This window comes from Mirounga leonina, unplaced genomic scaffold (assembly GCF_011800145.1).
Source record: "Mirounga leonina isolate KUSES-001 unplaced genomic scaffold, KU_Mleo_1.0 Mir_151, whole genome shotgun sequence".
Lineage (NCBI taxonomy): Eukaryota > Metazoa > Chordata > Mammalia > Carnivora > Phocidae > Mirounga > Mirounga leonina.
Window position 1 is genome coordinate 60,319,777 of NW_023270377.1, and position 22,162 is coordinate 60,341,938.

General features: G+C 39.7%; 1 protein-coding gene across 1 annotated transcript in view; it reads right to left on the reverse strand.

Moving 5' to 3' along the window:
* Window positions 1-22,162, reverse strand: part of MYO3B (myosin IIIB) — a 394,690-nt gene that overhangs the window by 72,066 nt on the left and 300,462 nt on the right. The window contains exons 30-31 of the mRNA XM_035008358.1: window positions 12,501-12,561; window positions 11,476-11,575 (exon numbers count right to left, since the gene is read on the reverse strand). Of these exons, the coding sequence (XP_034864249.1) occupies window positions 11,476-11,575; window positions 12,501-12,561 (161 nt within the window). The remainder of the gene's footprint in view (window positions 1-11,475; window positions 11,576-12,500; window positions 12,562-22,162) is intronic.

Here is a 22,162-nt window from a genome sequence, read left to right on the forward strand (position 1 = left end):
ACTCAATGTTTTAGTCTTTTCAAGAATTTGGAGGTTTTTAATTTTTTAAAAGGGATGAAATTTTTTCTTTATTAATGAAGAAGGAAAAGACTATAGTAACCTGCCTTGGCATTTCTGAGAAGCCATAGCCCTATCCTTTCTAGATGCACCTGCATCTTCTAGTCTAGACCCAAGGCCTTAGATTCTGGCACAAAACTTTCCTGAATGAAGCCATGGCTTTTAAGGGTCATTTGATGAATTATAGAGCCAAAGAACTCAAATAGAAGTCTGAGAAAGCTATAGAAATCTACAAATATTTGAAGAACTACCATATATTAAAAGAAGTAGTCTTTTTTTTTTGTTCAGTTATTGGGAAGAAAAAAGAAACCCCTCTATTAAGGTTTCTAACCATGAAATTGATAGTCTTGAAAATTAGCCAATTCCTCTCACTAGTATAGAGATTCTTAACCAGGGATGAAGACACTGATAGAACATGAAGGTGTTCAAAGAGTCCTTGAAATTATATACAACATATTTCTAGGGTCAGAGAACATGGATTCCATTAGCTTCTCCAAGAGGCTCATGATGTAAGAAGGTCTGCAAAAAACTATGAAACCATCCTGGCTGACCATTTGTCAGAAGTGCTGAAGAGACAATAATCACTCTAAGGTCAATGTTTATAATTTGCTGGTTACAGATCATTAAGCAAAGCCTTTACGCAGTGTGTGTTCCAACCTCTAATCACTCAGCAGTTATTTACAGGTGTCCCTTATGCTCATTTGGGTTGATGTGCTCAGAGGGATAGGTTAAAGGGAGCATCTATTCTAACTCCCCAAGGGGAGAGACAACGGGATGTACTTTTTTCCAGTGCCTCCCCACAGTGTTAAATAGAAACTGTGACATGAAGTGGGGGTTCCATTAATGGACGGATTAAGAGGATGTAGTCTAGAGCAAGGCATGACCAGCCCAAAAGAGATGAGAAGAGCTCTGGTCCCCAGGTGGCAACCCACGTTGAAAATCAGAAGGCAGAGTACAAGTGTGATGCTGTGAGCTGAACTACCCTGAGCATGGGTAAATAGAACAGTGAAGGACAAATGGAATGGACACTTTGTAATTTGATCCTTGGAGATTTGGAGTGGATCCTTGGATGTTCTGTCCCCCACCCACACCCCAAACATTCAGGACCTTGTGTAATGAGTTAGCATATGAAGTGTCCTTTGGAGGACAAATCAGTTAAGAACAGAAACAAGTCTAGAGCTCTTTGCACTTATCTGATTTCTGCATAAATGCAGAGTTTGACATTTAAAGTTGGTGTGTGCCCACTGGGAGAGCCCAGCCATTGTGTCCAGGCATAAAAACTTCTCCTTTGAAATTAGGATAGTATGTAAACTCATCCCTTAAGACCTTTGTAGATCTCTTGCATTTGTTTCTTGGACCTGTTTGAATTTGTTCTTTTAAATAGGCTGCTTAGAGAAAATACTTGGCACCGATTTAATGAAAAGGGATATCATTAATTTCTTCCTTTAAAAAGGAAGGGTCCCTTTGGGAACACTGAGTCTTCATGTATATGTCAGACAAACCCAGCCTAATGTCTAGGTAGACTGGCTGTTCTAATTGCTCACTGCTAAGCAGCTGAATAGACCCTTTTGGATAGTGAAGAAAGGAAATGGAGATCTGAGTTGGTGGGAGGGGTATAGTCCTTATACCACTTAGGTGGATTAATGAAACAGAACTCCTCCCATTACACAAATTGCCAGACCCAGAAAATACCAACAAATTAGTCCCACTCTTCTTAAATGCAGTAAAGGTTCAAGGTGATAAACTCTTGAGACTTGTGGTGACATCAAGGAAAAACCAAAAGCGGTTTACAGAAATCTTAGCATACTCCGTAAGCCTTGACAATTTGAAAGGAAAGGAGTTGTTAACTTGGAAATTGCTACTTTCAGAAGTGATTCTCATTTGAGGGGTAAGAAATCACAGCAGCAGCTAAATGTTTATTAAGTGCTTACCTTGTGCCAGGCTCTATTCTCATGAGTTAAACTGATAATCTGGAGTCTTATTTTTTTTGTTGTTGTTGTTTTAGATTTTTATTTATTTGAGAGAGAGAGAGAGAATACAAACAGGGGGAGCAGCAGGCAGAGGGGAGAGGGAGAAGCAGGCTCCCCACTGAGCAAGGAGCCTGAAACGGGGCTCCATCCCAGGACCCTGGGATCATAACCTGAGCTGAAGGCAGACGCTTAACGGACTGAGCCACCCAGGTGCCCCTGGAGTCTTATTTTTGAGGGACAAGTCCTGACTTGGAGTTCCCTCAAAGTTGCCAGAGCATCACACACATATAAACACACACACATACACACACACACACGTGCACAAATTCTTAGGAATGTGGATCAGAGACCAAGGAAGTTCAGGCTAATCAAAGGGTTAAATACCAGCAAAGTCCTGGAAAGACAGGCAAAATATAGGACCGGAAAGGTTTGGGGTTGGTGGTGGGCATTGCTCAGAAAAGTCTAGTTTAGGATAGAATGCAGACTTGAAGCAGGGGAAGAGAAAGTCACTGTGAATTGTTTGCTTGGAAGTAAATTGTGGACTCATTTAATATCAGTTGTTTATCTTGAATTTCTCCTTCCTGTCATTACCCCAACTTCATCTTTATAGTTCAAAAAGATATATCTATTCTTTTAAAAAAATAACAAGTAATTTTAATGTAAATCTGACAGCAGTCCAAGCTAAACAGACACCTAAACCTAATGCCAATAGTCCCCGAGGCATGGTTTTATGTCCCTTATTTTGCCTGCTTGCCTCTGAACCTAACCAGGATAGAGCCAATGAAATCATATACCCTGACCAATACACAAACAATCAAATACTTGGGCATAAAGAAACAGACTTCACAGTCTACTGCTGCCCATAGAGCTAACTGTTCAACCCCTTGAGCTTTCTATTTTCCCCTGTTCCTTTGTAGAACAAAGAGGAAAATACATGTGAGAAGCTAAAATGGTTGTCCAAAGAACCATCAAGAATAGTCTCGGCCATGAGAGTGGTCCAGAGGCACCATTTCCTTGATTTCTCCCTAGAACCCAGCTCTGTATTGACCAACTGGGACTCAGTTTCCTCATCTGTAAAATAAGAGGGTTGAGGAGAAATATTTCAAAGGCTTCTATAATTCCAGATCCAGATAAGTCAGGCCATAGAAACTTGGTAGAGAACTTACCCAAAGAAAAATGAAATATTCCCATGAATAAGAAAGAGAACCCCATGCAGGAGCAAACTTCTGTTGAATGCTTACTATATGCCAAGTACTGTGTGAAGCACTGTACATGCATATCCCATGTTATAGGTATTTTTATTATTCCTATTTTACAGATGACAAGAAAGAGGCACAGAGAGGTTAAGTAACGTGCCCAAAGTCTGCTTTGACTCCAAAGCCTGCTGTGCTATATGCTGAGAGTGTGGGACCACCATCCGTGGACATCTTTTTTATAAGAGCTCTAAACTGGAAGCAACCCATATACCCAGTGACAGAAGACTGGATTCATAAAGTAGGATACTCTACAGCAATGAAAATAAACAAGTTAATCTTAAAAAATGTAATGTTAAGAAAAAAAAAGAAGAAAAAGCTAAAAACCAAAGAATACATGCTGTGTGATTCTAGTTACGCAAAGTTTTAAAACAGGCAAAATGGAACTATGATATTTAGGATGCATACTTAGGAAGAAAATGAGAGTCATTATCAGGAAAGGGTGTGCAGAACATTTCTGAGGTGTGGGCAAGTTCTTTTTGAGATCTCAGTTGTAGTTATGTGTGGGCTTCCTTTATAATAATTCCTTACGCTGTCCATCTCTGTTTTAAGTGGTTTTTTTTCTTTTTTTTTTTTTAAAGATTTTATTTATTTATTTGACAGAGAAAGACACAGCAAGAGATGGAACACAAACGGGGAGTGGGAGAGGGAGAAGCAGACTCCCTGCCGAGCAGGGAGCCCGATGCGGGACTCGATCCCGGGACTCCAGGATCATGACCTGAGCCGAAGGCAGTCGCTTAACCAACTGAGCCACCCAGGCGCCCTAAATGGTTTTTTTTTCTGTAGGCATGTTACATTTCAGAATTTTAAAAAATATAAAAACAAGAACAACCAAAATCTCCTCTCTCTACCATGTGAGCTTTTCCTGGTGTGGAAAGGGAACAGAGGGCTGGAACACCTTTCTCCCCTCTTTGCCTGGCTGATTCTTGGTCCTCCCCCCTCCCCCACTTTGGTTTAAGCCTATCTGGCCCTTCTCCACTCCTCTGAGACCCAGTATCCTTGTTGGAGCTCAGATCCAATGCTCACTCTTATTAACACCTCAGTCAAAGGAGACTGGATTTTGGAGTTACTTGTCCATTTCCCTCTTGGAATGTAAACTTCACATGGACAAGCCTGGATCCTAAAGAAGGAAAGATGTCTCAGGCCAGTGGAAGCCTAAAAGAGGAGGGATTCAGAGTACCAGAGACTACCCATACGCGAGGGCGTATGAGAGGCCTCGAAGTCTTGTGTGTGGCATTCCATAATGGCATCAGATGCAGGCCAAAGGCCTAGCAGCCTTCCCTCCATATAGGGCTTGGTTTCACCTTAAGAGGTGAATGGACAAATAATCCACACAATGGATAAACATCCACACAAGAGTATTTTCAGCAATAAAAAGAAATGGACTATCAAGCCCTGCAAGACGTGGAAGAGCTCAAATGCATACTGCTAACTGAAAGAAGGCAATTGGAAGAAGCTGTGCACTGTATTATTCCAAGTATATTTCCATTTGGAAAAGGGACATTTTGTAAACAGTAAAAGAACAAAACCAAACAAACAAAAAACAACAACTCCCACCCTCACCTCCCAAATAGAGGTTGCTACGAGTTTAGGGTGGGGGGGAGGGAGGGAGAAATAGGTAGAGCCACAAGGGATTTTTAGGCAAGTGAAACTACTCTGTATGATACTGCAGTGGTGGATACATGTCAATACATTTGTCAAAACTCAGATTGTGCAACACAAAGAGTAAACCCTAATATGAATTCTGGACTTTAGTTAATAACATATCAATGCTGGCTCATCATTGTAACAACTGAGCCACAATAATGCAAGATGTTAATAATAGGGGAAACTTGGGGGGAGGGGAAGACATAAGAGGGTATATGAGAATTCCTCACTTTGTTCAATTTTCTGAAAATCACAAACTACTAAAAAAAAATTATATGAATTCAAAAAAAAAAAATGTATTACTCCTAATCTTGAAAACCAAGCAAAAGTAAAAAGAAAAACCACTCCACTCCTCACTCCTACCACTATACAACTGTATGTTTAATTTTAAAGTTGAAAAGAATCCTTTAAAATAAAACAAACGAGGCAGCCAAGGTTAACAGGGTAGTCTATAGAGTATGTGCTGTTCCAAATACATCAAGTAGAAAAGAATTTAAAAATAAAATTCCTCTCAGCACGTTTTATAGCCATGCCCTCAGCATCCCATTCTGGAAGCCAAGTACCCTAACTCGCCTCACACACCCCGCCTCGTGTTGTTTGGCAGCTGTGCTCCTGATGTCCTGGGTCAACGCCAGAACCTCACTTGGCATCTGCAAAAAGTGCATCTTGACCTGACACACTCGGGAAAGCACCGGAAAAGTTCCTGCTGAACTTTCCTCGGATATGTTTGCAGTCACAGTCTAAGCAGAAATAATGGCCCCAAACTATGCAACTTCATAACGTGCTTTAATGAGTTGCAGGAATGAGAACAGACTGTCACAAGGCCTTCCGTGAGCCATGTGGCCTTGGGAATGGTGGCTGACAATTGACCTCCTGGGCTGTGGCCACTTCTCCTCCAGCCTCAACTCCTCAGGCAGGTTCAGGATCTTGCCGCCTCAGCAGGTGGTGGTGCTGACCTCTGTGGACTGTGTCCCTTCTCCTTATCCTCCAGATCCCCAAATTTCAGGGAAAATGGGGTGCTAAAATGAATGTTCTCCTCTTGGTAGTTAACCTACAAAGTTCCTCCTAAAAGTCACAGTTTTGGACAGAAGCCTCTGTTGGGGTAAACGGCCACGACAGCCAGCCAGCACTCCGCTCACATTCTCCAGAATTACAAAATAAAGCTGAACAAAAACAAAACAACCCCAAATCCAGATCTGGTAAAAACAAGAAGTCTTTTAAGCAGAAGAAGAAAGGTATCTGATTAACATAAATCAGGCTAAATTAGACATGAAGTTTGGGATTCGGAGAGCTATCATCTCCTCTCTTCTTTCTCCTTCCATCCTCTACCCTCATGCCCACAAGCCTCCAACCGTGCAATCCTTATGCTGGTCTTACCTAAATTCTTTTGCAAAAAACCAGAACATAAACATTATGGTGATGACATATACATTAGAGATCCGTGCAAATATTCAGATCTGGGGGGGTTTAGAGCAATCTTGTGTTAAGAGAAGCTGGCAAAGCCTGGCAGGGTTTATAAAATAGAAATATTTTTTAAAAGCAGTAATTCCTAATAATTTTAGAAACTGAGACACTTTATAAAAATCTGGAACACTCCCCTCCTCCTCCTCTACAGCCAAGTTACAAATAACTGTAACTTTGTTCTTGACAACTTCCTGAGAATTTAATGAGGCCACTTGAGATAAATAAGGACACTGGTGTATTCCCAAACCTGCTTTGGAAAATAACAGCAAAGACCAAGATATTAGAAATACATTACATTCTCTAAGTGTCTTATTTCACTTCCTGGCCTGCAGTTGATATACAGTGGGTGCTCGGTAAGTGTTTGTTGAATGAATAGAAAACCATACATATACAGTTCACTTTTTCTGACTCAGTGTAGTATTGCAGAGATAGGGGACGCCTAGAGCAGTGGTTCCCAAAGGGCAGTCCCCAGACCAGCAGTGTGGTGTCAGCTGGGAATTTGATAAAAACAAAATTCCCCCTCTCCTCTACCCCAAATCAGAGACTATGGAATGACAGTGATTTTGATGTACACTGAAGTTTGAGCACCACTCATCAAAAAAGATCCTTTAACATGGAGGTGGTTTTTTCCACTTCCCATGCTAATGGAATAAGAATTCTATGCCTGTAATTCCTTTACTATCTCACTGAGAAAAGTCCTGAGACAGGCTTTAACCAGTCTCACTGATGAGGGTTTACGGTGAATTCTGTGGCACCTGGGCAAGAAGGAAAGATGTCTCAGGCCAATGGAAGCCAAAAAGAGGAGGGATTCAGGGGCGCCTGGGTGGCTCAGTTGGTTAAGCGACTGCCTTCGGCTCAGGTCATGATCCTGGAGTCCCGGGATCGAGTCCCGCATCGGGCTCCCTGCTCGGTGGGGAGTCTGCTTCTCCCTCTGACCCTCCTCCCTCTCATGCTCTCTCTCTCATTCTCTCTCTCAAATAAATAAATAAAATCTTAAAAAAAAAAAAAAAAAAGAGGAGGGATTCAGAGTACCAGAGACTACCCATACGCGAGGGCGTAAGAGAGGCCTCGAAGTCTTGTGCGTGGCATTCCATAATGGCATCAGATGCAGGCCAAAGGCCTAGCAGCCTTCCCTCCATATAGGGCTTGGTTTCCATGTGCTTTCCCAATAGGGATTATGTTGCCTTTGAGACTCCGTTGTAGGAACATGCTCTCTTGGTCAAATGGATGACATCTGAGCCCTTTATGGTCACAGTGCTTGCTGTTTGGCAAGCTGCTTGTAACCCCTTCCAAACACAGGCAGGCAGTGTGAGGCAATTCTGTCACATGGATCTAAGGCTTTGCCTTGCCTGAAACAGTGATCTAATTAAAAAAACAGTTCCTCCCCAAATCAAGTTCAACTTCTAGTATTTTAATAGGGTGACCAACTTGTCCCCATTTGCCTGGGACTGTCCTGGTGTTAGCACTGAAAATCCCACATCCTGGAAAACCCTTCAGTTCTAGGAAAATGGAGATGTTTGGTCAACCTAAGGATTAAGAGTTCCAAGGATAAAACAGAGCCCAAGTTTGCTTTCTGATAGCTGAACCAATGCCAAAATCAGTAAGAGTTAGCAATGAGCAACAAGAAAGAAAAATAATGAAGGAGATGGCATTAGACTGGGAAGAAGTGTGGGGTGGACAGGCCATGAAAGATCTCAAATCAGATCACTAAACCTGACATCAGACACCCCGAGGGCTCTACCACAGCCCAACACAGTGCGCTGCCAACTGTCTCCTTTGGGAGGCCAGTGCAATTCCACTCGCTCCTCAGCTCCCTACAAATGTGCCATGCTCCAGCTTTAAGACCCAATGGAGTTCAAGTGCAATGTAGCAAGTGCAATGACCTTCTGACCTTCAAAAAGAAACATGGGGGCACCTGGCTGGCTCAGTTGGTAGAGCATGCGGTTCTTGATCTCAGGGTCATGAGTTCAAGCCCCACACTAGGTGTAGAGCTTACTTAAAAAAAACTTAAAAAAGAAATATGAATAATTTGTATTGCTTGTAGATGAGAAGATAACCAAGGGCAGACCTACCTCACTTAGGTGAGGTATCACAGGAAAGGGTAGGTGGTCCCATTTCACAACGGTCTCTAGAACTCTCTCTGCATTACGGCCCAGTGTGATAATTGTTAATGATCATGTACTGAGACACTAAAGAATTGTGTTCATTACACTTAGTATGAAAGGGAGTCATAGGTTTCAGAAGGTTTTAGCTGTCTGGAAAATGAAACTTACCCAGAATATCTCATTCACTGATGAGGTCTGTAGTCTATCCTCAACCCACGGGCTGGAGTAATCATTTTAAAACACAACTCAGGTCATGTCACTCCGTGCTGAAAATGCTTAGCACTCTGCATTTCACTGAGTTTATACCCTTACTATTGTGGGCCTCAGAGCAACAATACTGGCACCACCTGGAAGCTTATCAGAGTTACAGAATCTTCAGAGCCACCCAGACCTACTGAATCAGAATCTTCATATGAACTAGATCCCTGGGGTGCTTGTTAAGTCATTAGGAAGTACGGACCTCGGGCACCTGACTGACTTAGTCGGTAGAGCATGCGATTCTTTTTATTTTGTTTTATTTTTTATTTCTTTTAAGCAGGCTCCATGCCCAGCACAGAGCCCAGTGTGAGGCTTGAACTCAAGACCTGAGCTGAGATCAAGAGCTGGACACTCAACTGACTGAGCCGCCCAGGCACCCCAAGCATGGAACCCTTGATCTCAGGGATGTGAGTTCAAGCCACATGTTGGGGGTAGAGATGACTTAATAAATAAAAGTTGAGAAAAAAAAAAAAGAAGAAGAAGAAGTGCTGACCTGTATCACCTGGCTCCTCACCTCCTGCCATTCTTCTTGCTCTCCCAGATCCTATCACATCGGCTTCTTTCTACTCCTCACCTATTCCATGCAGGCTCTCCCCTCAGGGCCTTTGCCATACATATTCCCTTTGCCTGGAATGCTATTCTCCCAAATACTGCATGGCTAATTAGTTCACCACTTTCAAGCCTTCTCAATGAAACCAACCCCAACCACCCCATTTAAAAGTGCAACCATCCCCCAATCACTTTGCAACTAATCCAAGCAGTGAAATTATTTAGACTGATAGGCATATATCCAGACCTTATCTGATTTTACTGTTTAAAAATGTATCCTTTAAACATTTGTCCTTATATTTATTTATTCATCTATTTACTCAACAATTGTTAATACTTACTAAGTGCCAGGAACTCTCCTATTCTCAGACTTCTTGTACTGTTTTAAAAGACCAGTTTTGGGTTGGTTGTTTTAATTTCCAATTTGCACAGTCAGATACTTTTGTGAATACAATAAAAAGGAATTATAGTTGGCCCTTCAACAACACAGGGGTTGGGAGTGCTGACCTCTGCACAGTCAAAAATCCATGTCTAATTTTTGATTCATCAAAAATGTAACTACTCATAGCCTACTGTTGACCTGAAACCTTACTGATAACATAAGCAGTTGATTAACACATATGATATATGTTATATGTATTATATACTGTTCTCATACAGTAATACCTTTTTCTTAATTTTTTTCAGTATTTCTAAACTGTGCAGTTCATCTGAGAGTTTTTTCAAATTGTTGCAAATCTAAAAAAATTTTTCAAATTACTCATTTTACATGTGTAAGTACTGAGATAAGGAGCTGTTTCATAACTCAATTAACACTACACAGGAGAACAGAGATTTGAATCCAGGCAGGTCTCACTCCAGAATCTGTGCCTTTGGCTACTCAATCATACTTAAAATTTTTCTTTTTATGTGTATTTTAAAGTAGAATGCCAAAAGAGAACAAAGATCAGATGCGACAAATTGAAAATAAATAGCAAGATGGTAGATTTAAGCCAAAATACATCAATAATCACATTAAATATAAATGGTCTAAACAACCCTATTAAAAGGTAGAGATTGTCCATTTGGATAGAGACAAATGCCAACCAAATTCTTGCATAATGATTCTGCTCCACCACAGTCTTTTCCCTAAATTTTCCTCTTTTTTTGCACTACTCCTACCTCTCCTCATTGTGGTCTTATTCCTAAACACTATCTGCCTGTGTGGGAACACTGAACACTGTGGGGATAATATTCCCTTTGACAGATTTATTATTTTCTGCATACCCATTTAGAAGGTTCTGCTATAGTACAGTTGTCCTCTCTTGTCTCTTTCCAAGAGTTTAAGTTCCATACAGACTGATGGTCCTAACACATTTGATGTACATTTTTCACTTCATATTGTACTACTTTGTCACTGAAAAACAGGCTAAGAAGAAATTTGGAGAGACCTGAGAACCTACTGCATATTTCAGAAAAACAGATGAGGTTTACATTAAGTGTAATGTCAGTATTTTAAGTTGAAAAGGTTTCGTTCTTAGGAATGGTCCACACTGCTCTTAGTATCTTCTGGTTCATAAATATTTCTTACGATCATGCTTCTATTTTATCTTCCAGAAGGACACATAAGCTGCACAGTATAGCCACACATAAGCCCCCAAACTAACTTTCACCATATTCTGTAGCAAAGAATTTAGAAAAGGGGCCATAAATAGCTATTTCCCAAAGCAGTGTGGCAAGATGTGTGTATTCTTGCTGAAAGAATGGTAGTGTTGCCAAAAGAGCAGAACTACTCTCTAAATCCATATTCTTTACTAAGCCCTAGATTTTGACCCAAAATGATCTGTTCCACTGAAAGCTGGTCAACTGTTTATCTTTCCTTTGACAAAATGAAATTATGAAGCCATTGCCTAATTTGAGGTTCTTAACAGGTAAAGGGAAATAATGGCCTTTGATATTCATTTTCTTCCCTCAGAGAAGTAAACTTGAGTGGCATGAGAAGGCAGTAAATGGCTACCTTTAATACACATTTTGCTTCCAGCCTTTATGGTTGCACAAACCTGAACTTTTGCTAATGTTAGGTCATATTACTATCTGAGTCCCACCTTCTAGACAGTCCTGCCTAAACAACTCATCAAAAAGTGCACAAGCACGCCAAAGGTAGAAGCAGCATGCAGTTCAAAATGTTCTTACCAGATTTTGCAGGGGCTCCTCTTGAGGGACTTGGTCCTGGGCGACCTGGGGCAGCATGGCATGTCTGAGAAGACAGTAGATCAGTCCCAGAAACGGAATGCTTTGGAAAGACCCAGTAAGAGAAACATTAATCTTTGGATGAAGTAGCCTTAAGGACATAGCCTCCATTTAACTAAGGGACCTTTAACTCTGATGATATGGGGAAGAAGCTAAGTATACTGGGGTCATGTGGTGAGTTGCCCCCGTCTTGCATGAGAATTGAGAGGAGGTCCTCTCCTTGGGGCAATTACTAGTGGAGTCTCAGCACCTTTTGCTTAATTCATTTATTTCTTCCTCTGAACAAGTTAACCTAGCCCCCTCTTAATTATAATCCAGAATATAAAAAATAGCTATGTGCTGATTTTCTCCTATACTTAATTTTTATCCCTAAGAAAGAAAAAAGAAAACCTATAGGAAGGTATTAATCTACTTAACATTTCTAAGTACATCATCCAAAGGATTTTGTTTTTTTAATCTTACATATGCTCAGCAGAGTTACTGGCAAAAACTGTACATTTTCTTCATTTCATCCTTTCAACATCAAATAGTAGGCAGCAAAAATTGGATCAGACTTCAAAGCCTGCTGTGGGCTCCAAGTCACAGAGAGACGCCTCCATTTCACATATTGAATTCGAGCAGGATATCAAAGTGCTACCAAAGAACCTCGGGTCCTTACTCAAAAAGAGGCTCTAACATCTGTAGAGAGTGGAGTGCACAGACAAATCACCTCAGGGAGCAGCTAGCATTTATTCTCAGCAGCAAATTTCCAGGCTTTTGATTCTCTCTTCACTGTACCTCCCTGTCTCTCTGCTGAACCAAAGTTCTTTAGCAAGCTGGGCTTTTGTCTCAAAGACTTCAAAATATCACTAACAGTTTCATGTTTGGATGACCTGACCAAGCAGCCACATATAGGCTTCCCAACCATCGACTTGGACAAGTCTGAAACAAAGATACACAGTCACTTCAGAATCAAGATGTCCAGCTACCTTATGTGAATGTCCTGCGGAGACATCACACCCTTTTGGAGAACACTGGGCTTGTGGATGCCTAAAAAGAAAAACAGTCATTTTTTAAAGGCCTGAAATCATGCTTAAGAACTTAAAGAGGATTGTTTTCCTCCAAAGAGGTATCAGAACATACTCTTACTAAGTTTCCATTGTTTCCTATTCTGGTCCTCGATTAAAAGGACATGGTCAACTTAAGAAAATGCATCCTACTAAGTGTTACTGCTATATTCACAGTCAGCCTGAGGTCCTAAGACCGAAGAAGCTACCCTTTTAAAAGGTGTCTGATACAACTTAGTTTACTATTAGGCTTTCACAGACTTTACCAAGAAGCCAACAAAACTGATGCTAAAGTTGTACTTCCCAGCCAGCACACTGTAAGCACATTAATTGTTAGATAATTCAAAATAGATTCTGTAGTCAAGTAAGTATGGGAAATGCTGAGTTGTACATGGTTAAGAGGCTTCCTTACTTCAGGAATGATCTTTTACAATCACAATATTCATTTCTGGATTCCTAAAGGCAGGGGTTGGGGGTGGGTGCATAGTTTCTTAAACTAATTTGACTAAGCAACTTAAAAAATGATAACCTACTAACATCTATTAAAGTATTAGTTTTATGGAGCAAAGTTTGGAAAAATCAATTGTGCTGTGTCCCCAATTTCTAGTAATTGAAACCCATTGTATAAAAGTGTGGTAATTATTACTTACTGTTAAAATACAAGTTGGCCCTTTCAGATGGACCCCAGCAAAGTGGAAAGCACTGATGAGGGGAAGAGAAATCTGGGTTCTAACTCCTGCATCAAGACCCTGGTCTCTCTCTCTGCCTTTCTCTCTCTCTCTCTCACACACACGCATACACAGACTGGGGAAATTTCTATAGTATTCTGGTTTCAAGTTTTCCTTCTCTGTAAAATGGAGGGATTGAGATAAACTATTCCTAAGGTCTCTTCTAGTTCTATATTAAAAATCTTATTCTTTATTTAAAATAAGAAATTCATTTCTGAATTTTCTGTGAACAGTTCATGGATAATACCACCAAAATGCATCTATATAGAGAGTATAAGCAATATCTCCATTTAAAAAATATAACATCAATACCTGGGGAGAGGAGACTATAATGATACACTTATTTATGTGCACATTTGTTTATCATATGTCTCCCACTATAGAATGTAAGTTCCAAGAAGGCAGGGATCGGATTTGCTTTATTCTATACTCTACATCAGCACCTAATCCTAAGGTCTGGTATGTGGCAAAGTGCTCAATAAATATTTGACAAGTTGAATGAATAAAAGAATGACTAGTGGACCCCCAAAATATGAAGATCAGCAAGAATAACCTTAACATTAACATTGAATTAATGAGCTTTTATATAACACTTCATATTTTTTAAAATGCTTTTATATATCTAACAAAAATTTCACAACCGTTTGAACTAAGTGCTTTAATTGTCCCTATTATATAGATGAAGACACTGTAGTTCAGAGAGAGTAAGGGATTTGGCCAGGGATAGGTGAATATCTATCAGAGCTAAGACATTGACCCCTGTTGGTCTGACTTTAAATCCTGTCTTCCTCTGAAACTTGACACCCTCTATGCACTTTGGTTTCTGTGCATCAGGCCAATGAACTCATTCCCGTCAGCCTAGGCAAGTCCCAATGGTTCTGGGACACCTAAAGGACAGATGGACTCTGAGGTCCTCCAGGAGTCCTGGTAAGGTTTGGAGACAATCTAAGGAAGAGAATTTAGCTGTCACATTACTATGGGTTCTCTAATTTCTACCCTATCTGCCCCAACATGGAAATGAAACCTCTTAAGAACTCTGCTCATTTACATGGCTTTGTAGGATCCAAAAGCCAGGGGCAGATATCTTCCTACTCTCCGCTGAGGGTCAGCTCAGCTGAGCAGCCTTTATTTGAAACAAATTCCAATCTGCCTTAATGGGGCACCTAGGTGGCTCAGCCTAAGTGTCTGCCTTCGGCTCAGGTCATGATCCTGGGTCCTGGGATCGAGCCCCATGTCAGGTTCCCTGCTCAGTGGGGAGTCTGTTTCTCCCTCTCCCTCTGCCTCTCCCCCTTCCCCTCCCCTTGCTTGTGCATGTGCTCTCTCTCTCAAATAAATAAAATCTTCTAAAAAATGAAAATAAAAAATGGTGTAAGTTTTCTTCAAAAGTCTAACTGCCTCAACTCCTTAGCAGCAATTTATCAGATATGTTGTCATTTGCTTCAAGGACTTGACACTGGCGGCCAATGATAATGTTCCATAAGCTGTCACTGCTGAAATAAGGAAAAGCACAATAATGAAAAATAACCAAAGCTTACTGCATGCATACACTTCACCAGGCACCGGTGATCCATGGTCATTTCATATAACACTTCCAACAGCTATGTGAATTGGTTATATTTTTTATACCCATTTTACAGGTGAGGGAATCAAGAATCAAGAAGCTAATGACTTGGTTCATGTCATAACTAGTACATAAATAGTGCCCCATAATTTGACAAATACAACATCCATTCACAATGAAAACCCTCAACAAATTAGGTTGAGAGGGGACATACCTCAACATAATAAAAGGTTATATATATGAAAAACCCACAGCTAACATCATCCTCAGTGGGGAATAACTGAGAGCCTTTCATCTAAGGTCAGGAACAATACAAGGATGTCCACTCTCACTACTTTTATTCAACATAGTACTGGAAGTCCTAGCCACAGCAATCAGACAACAAAGAAATAAAAGGCACCTAAACTGGAAAGAAAGAAGTAAAACCTTTCACTCTTTGCAGATGACATGATACTACATATAGAAAACCTGAAAAATTCCACCTGCTAGAACTGATAAATGAATTCAGTGAAGTTGCAGGATACAAAATCAATGTTCAGAAATCTGTGACATTTCTATACACCACTAATGAAGCAGCAGAAAGAGAAATTAAGAAACCAATCCCATTTATAATTGTACCGAAAATAATAAGATACCTAGGAATAAACCTAACCAGAGGTGAAAGACCTATACTCTGAAAACTATAAAACACTGATGAAAGAAAGTGAAGATAACACAAAGAAATGGAAAGACATTCTATGCTCATGGATTGGAAGAACAAATATTGTTAAAGAACAAATATTGTTAAACAAAATGCCAACAGCATTTTCCACAGAACTAGAACAAACAATCCTAAATTTTGTATGGAACCACAAAAGACCCTGAATAACCAAAGCAATCTTGAAAAAGAAAAGCAAAGGTGGAGACATCATAACTCTGGATTTCAAGTTATATTGCAAAGCTATAGGGATCAAAACAGTATGGTACTGGCATAAAAACCAGACACAGAGACCAATGGAACAGAGTAGAAAACCCAGAAATGAACCCATAACTATATGATCAATTAATCTTTGACAAAGCAGGAAAGAGTATCCAACAGGAAAAGGACAATTTCTTCAACAAATGGTGTTGAGAAAACTGGACAGTAACATGTGGAAAAAAAAAGAAACTGGACTACTTTCTTACACCATACACAAAAATAAATTCAAAGTGGATTAAAGACCTAAATGTAAGACCCGAAACCATAAAAATCCTAGAAGAAAACAGAGGCAGTAACCTTTTTGACATTAGGCATAGCACCTTTTTTCTAGATATGTCTCTTGAGGCAAGAGAAATGAAATAAAAAATAAACTACTGAGACTACATCAAAATAAAAAGCTTTGCACAGCAAAGGAAACAATCAATAAAACTAAAAGGCAACTTATGGAATGGGAGAATATATCTGCAAATGACATATCCAGTAAAGGGTTAGTATCCAAAATATATAAAGAACTTACACAAGTCAACACTCAAAAAACAAATAATCCAGTTAAAAATGGGCAGAAGACATGAACTGACATTTCTCCAAAGAAGACATCCAGATGGCCAACAGACACATGAAAAGATATTCATCATCATTTACCATGAGGAAAATGCAAGTCAAAACTACAATGAGATATCATCTCACACCTGTCAGAATGGCTACAATCTAAAACACAAGAAATAGCAAGTGTTGGAGAGGATGCAGAGAAAGGGGAACCCTCCTGCACTGATGGTGGGAATGCAAACTGGTGCAGCCACAGTGGAAAACAGTATGGAGGCTCCTCAAAAAGTTAAAAATAGAACTACTCTACAATCTAGCAATTGCACTACTGGGCATTTGCCCCCAAAATACAAAAACACAAATTCAAAGGGTTACATGCATCCCTATGTTTATTGCAGCATTATTTACAATAGTGAAATTATGGATGCACTTGTTCATCAACAGATAAATGGATAAAGACAATGTGGTATCTATACACAAAGGAATATTACTCAGCCATAAAAAAGGAATGAAATCTTGCCATTCACAATGACATGGATGGAGCTAGAGAGTATAATGCTAAGCAAAATAAGTCCAAGAAAGAAATACCATATGATTTCACTCATATGTAGAATTCAAGAAACAAAACAAATGAGCAAAGGGAAAAAAAAACAGAGAGGGAGAGAGAGAAGAAACAGACTCTTAACTATAGTGAACAAACTGATGGTTACCAGAGGGGAGGTGGGTGGGGGGATGGGAGAAATAGGTGATGGGGATTAAGGAGTGCACTTGTCTGATGAGCACTGGTGATGTATGGAATTGTTGAATCACTGTATTGTACACCAGAAACTAATACAACACTGTATATTAACTAACTGGAATTAAAATAAAAACTTTAAAAAATAGTGTAGCATAAAACCTGCTGACATAGAAAAGGAGACTCCAAAGGGAAATTATTGATTTAGGCAAGGATTATCAAGAGCTCATTAAACCTTCAGAGAAATGGTTGATAGTCATGTGATGCCAAAGCGCCTCTACACTGAGTCCTTCAGGGCACAAGAAGAGCAAGATAACAGTACATCTTAATCCAGCTCCAGTCTTAGCACCACTAATGCCCAGGCAACATTGTCTTGTGATGCAAAGCAATATGAAGTATTTGACATTTATATTTTTTGTTTCGGTCAAAAACATTTAGCTTGAATGTAATCAAAGCTTCCAATCTTCCAGTTTACCTAGAACACAGGGTATAGAGGGACAAGCTAAGACCCCTGCAAAGAATCAAGCAAACAAATACAGAAGGTGAGCTATAACTGGATCAATCGCTTAAAAAGTCAGAGCATGAGAAAGCAAGTATTACGTATTAAATGAGATTTAGGGATATAGCAACTCAATGCAAGGTAATGACCTAAACTGGATCCTGGCTTGGACAAACAGGTGTGAACAGTCTTAGGACAACTGGGCAATTTTGACTAAGAATTGGTATTAGGTGATATTAAGGAATTATTCATTCTGTTTATTTTTTTAAGTAGGCTCCATGCCCAATGTGGGCCTTGAACTCACAATCCCAAGAACAAGAGTTACATGTTCTACTGACTGAGCCAGTCAGGCGCCCCAGGAATTATTCATTTTTAAAGTGTGAGATTATTTTGAATCTGTAGGAAAATTAAAAAATGTCCTCAGCCTCCATTAGGAATCACATGCTAAATGGCAGAATCAGGGAATAGGAGGCAGGTGTCTGTCTACATATGATTCTCGGCATATTCCAAGGGCTCCTCTAGCCTCTCAGAATCCATGAGAGGATTGCCTCCAAGGCTCGGCAGCTCTGTTGCTTTGCTGCAGTCAGTTTACTCAGCTGTGGGTTCTAGGGGAGACAGAAAAAGATTTCATTCCTCACTGACAGTGCTTCCACTGGGCATCTGGCCTGAAAAAGTCCCTCCAGACGAAACATCGAATTCTTTCTTAAACCCTGGGATCCCATGTGACTGGATGAGGGGCTGGGTGCAGGCTGGCTCCTGAGTACTGGGCTGCTGAGAATGCCCCAGCATCTCTCTTCTACAGCAAGGATCCATGAGGCCAGCTGGCTTTGTCATGCTGGGCTGGCAGCACTCAGTGAAGTCACCACACTCTAAAACTGGGTCTCAGCTTTAATAGGCTCCAAAATTCAGTTTGCCAGTTCACTGAGGGGTGATGATCTTTTCAGAGTAGAGTTGTACTAACCAAACTCAGAAGAGTCATATTTGAAAAGTAGAATGTCAGTGTGTGGTTTTACAGTGCATAGTATAATCTGGACCATACTCTCCCCTTCACTAGTTGGTTGAAATAATCTGGAGACAGATTTATGCATCAGAATTAAAACAAAGGAAGCAGAGTACTCTTTGAGCACTGATCAATCAATCTAGTCTTGTAACTGACCTTTTTCTACTTTAGGGTTAGAATCTAACTTTTTTCTTGGATGGGAGTAGAGACACACACTCTGACCTTCCATTTTATAAACTTCATTTAAATTTCTTTTTGCAGTTTTTATTAACTTTGATAAAAGTTGCAAAGATTATGTTTTATCTTTTATCAATCATAATCTTGCTTGTAGACAAATGAAGAAACCCATTAGTCATTCACACTTGAAAGCATGCTCTAATTCCAAAACAGGACAGGTTGCAACTAATTCATTGTGGGTTGATTTCTGTTAGCTTCCTGCTGTCTCTAGATTTGGGAGTAGTTCTCATTGTAAATTTGTGTCTTCCGTGGCAGCCTTGGGAGAAAGGCTAATTAGCATAACCAAGCAAATTTGTTCCTGCTTCTTTGATAGCTCTGAAAAACAAAAATCTGTTGTATATGGAGCTCTTAATAAGAAGTCAATTTCTTGTTCCCAAGCAGCTCCATCCCACGATCCTGAGATCACGACCTGAGCCGAAACCAATGCACCCTGCAAAAGATATGCTCAGATCAAGATATTTTGATGTCCTAGGATCCCCATGAGTCTTGAGGGAGGCATATTTCAGATAAATAAGTCATACAACTTTTCTTATGGAAATTACCATGAAGGATGATGGAAAACACAAACATCTTTGCAAATGGTTTCAGTAAGTTCAGTGAAGAAAGACATTTAAAACATGACATCAGAGAAAAGGACACTGTCCTTTGTAAAGGCTCCTGTGCTGACCTAAGTGTTAACAGGATTTCCATACAAACTGGCCATTTAGTTCTTATATGCAACCTGAACATTGTGAGGGCTGAGGGTGTATATGGGGAACACTACCAGATCCAAATCTCCCCACATTGTCACTATGCATCTACTCTTCCCGGATCTGCATCAGCTAGGCATCTTTGTGTATTCTTCTTACTGCTTGTATTTATTTAAACAGCTTTGAAGGCACAGAGGATTGGAAGATAGGAAAATGTTCTACGAAGAACACAAATTATCAGCTTAAGTTTAAAGGTACCCAGAATGTGTAAGATAATGCATATTGTATTACAAAACTTAGAAAGCTAGGATTTCTAGAATGCTTTTCTGCTTTTTTTTTTTTTAAAGATTTATTTATTTATTTGAGAGAGAGAGAGAGAAAGAGACAGAGGGGAGGGGCAGAAGGAGAGAGAAACTTTAGCAGACTCTGTGCTGAGTGCAGAGCCTGATGTGGGGCTCCATCCCACAATCCTGAGATCACGACCTGAGCTGAAACCTAGAGTCAGACGCGCTCAATCGACTGAGCCACCCAGCGCCCCTAGCATGCTTTTGTTTTCTATTCACCACCACCACAACAAATCAGCATTTGCAAAGCCCCCACTGAACCTCCTCAGGGTTGTATTCATACTTCTGTGCTTTTGCCTGGAATGTCGTTTCTCTCTGGCCCACCTGGCCATTGCACCCTTACCCTTTAGCTTGGGTGTCAGCTCCTCAGAAGAGCCTCTTCTGCCCCATCCCCACACTGGCCACCTCTTCCACTCTGGGCAGAGTTGGAGGCTCCCTGGTACATTCTACAAATCTACTGAGCATAACCACACTGAAAACTTGGTACTGTAATTAACTCATCTGGTGCCACATCCTGACCAATTAAAACTGTCTGCAAATCATCTACTGAAGGTGAGCTTTATCAAATTTTGATTAAGGGAGGGAGAGCAAAGAACAAGCCACCTGGCTTTTGAGATATCAGAGCTGTTCCTACTGCTGTGTTCATCAGTTTTGTCTTTTCTTCTTTATATTTTAGTTGCTGAAAATGCTCCAAATTCCCAAAAGATCTGAATATTCACCAATCACTAATCAATGGAAGTGTAGTAATCTTTGACTTTCTACCCAAAGTAAATGACTAAGAGAACTAGTGGCAAAATGTTTCCTTTTTTTCTTTCTCTGATTAAAAAAGAATTTTTTTCTAATTAAAAAATAACATACATTCACTGTTGTACTATCTAAAATAGATATTAAAGGAGAAGAAAAAAAGATCAGGGATAATTTCCATACCCAGATATAACCACTGTTAATATCTTGGTGTATATCTTTTCAGATGTTTTTCTATACATATCATATACATTTTTAAAAAAACAAAGGCTCATGATGTATTTGCCATTTTAATTTATGTTTGGTAGTTACAAGCATCTTTTGCTGTCTTTATGTGCAATATGCACATATGCAAGTGTGCATGTGTGTCAAATTTATGGCTGTATAGTATTATATTGGGTGATTATCATAAATGATTTAATCTCTTATTTTTGGATATTTAAGTTATTTCCAATTTTATGGAAATAATGGATCATGAATTACTCTGTGCATATAGTTATGAGTACTCATCCAATTATTTTCTTGGATGACTCTTAACTGGGGCAATTGGGTCAAAGGGTGAACAAATTCTTTGCCTGTTTTAAAGCTTTTGAATTATATCACCAAAATCTTCTCTTAAAGGCAACAAAAATTAACATTCATACCTGCAAAAGTATGAAAAAACCCACTTCCCGTCATATCATCAACACCGGGTATTATCAGTCTTTTTAATCATTGCTTACCTCTTTGGCCAAAAAAACGGGTGGGGGGTACCTCATTATTAGCTTAACTGGGATACTTGAGGGATTTGTTGATTCTTAAAGAAGGAAAGCATTCCTGGGCTTTGATATATAACATGAAGGAAATACAAAGAATACAGAAGAAGTGAAAACAAATAATAATCATGCAAAATAAGATCACCAGTATTGCAGGAAAAAAGAGAAACAAGAAAGAATGATCACAGCTTTTGTATTACTTGTTTTTCATTAGGTTTGGCCACTTGGTAACTCTTATAAAGATTTTGAGGCCATACCCTGTATCTCAGTATCCTGATCAGTATCACTGCTGAATAAGTTGAATATGCAAGTTATACTTAAATAGATGGGTGGGTATTTGTTTGTTCTTGGACACATAATTATTTTAAGTTTTAGAACATGGCTCAAGGACAAATTCATCAAAAGGGCTCAAAAAGCCCAATAAATGTTTTATAATGCCATTGCTCAAAGTTAGCACTATTAGTTAGATGTATGTACTTATGTTAATTTCCCAAGTCCCACTGAGTCCTTTAAATTTGATATTTGTTTGCCTCATAGCTTTTCCCCAACCATAAGCACATACAGTCTTAATTTGCGAGTTCTTGTATTCTCATTTTTTTTTTTTCTCCTATACTACTTTATTGCAGGCAGTTGTCATGTGTCAAGTGTAAGGTAAGAGCAGGAGGCCTTTTTTTCATTCTGCTGAGAATGTTTGCCTTATTGGAAAAAAAGAAATTCAACTAAGAGCCTTTAAAATAACCCATACTTAAAGTAACCCATAAAACTTACTTCAGTTCTTTGTCAGCAACCA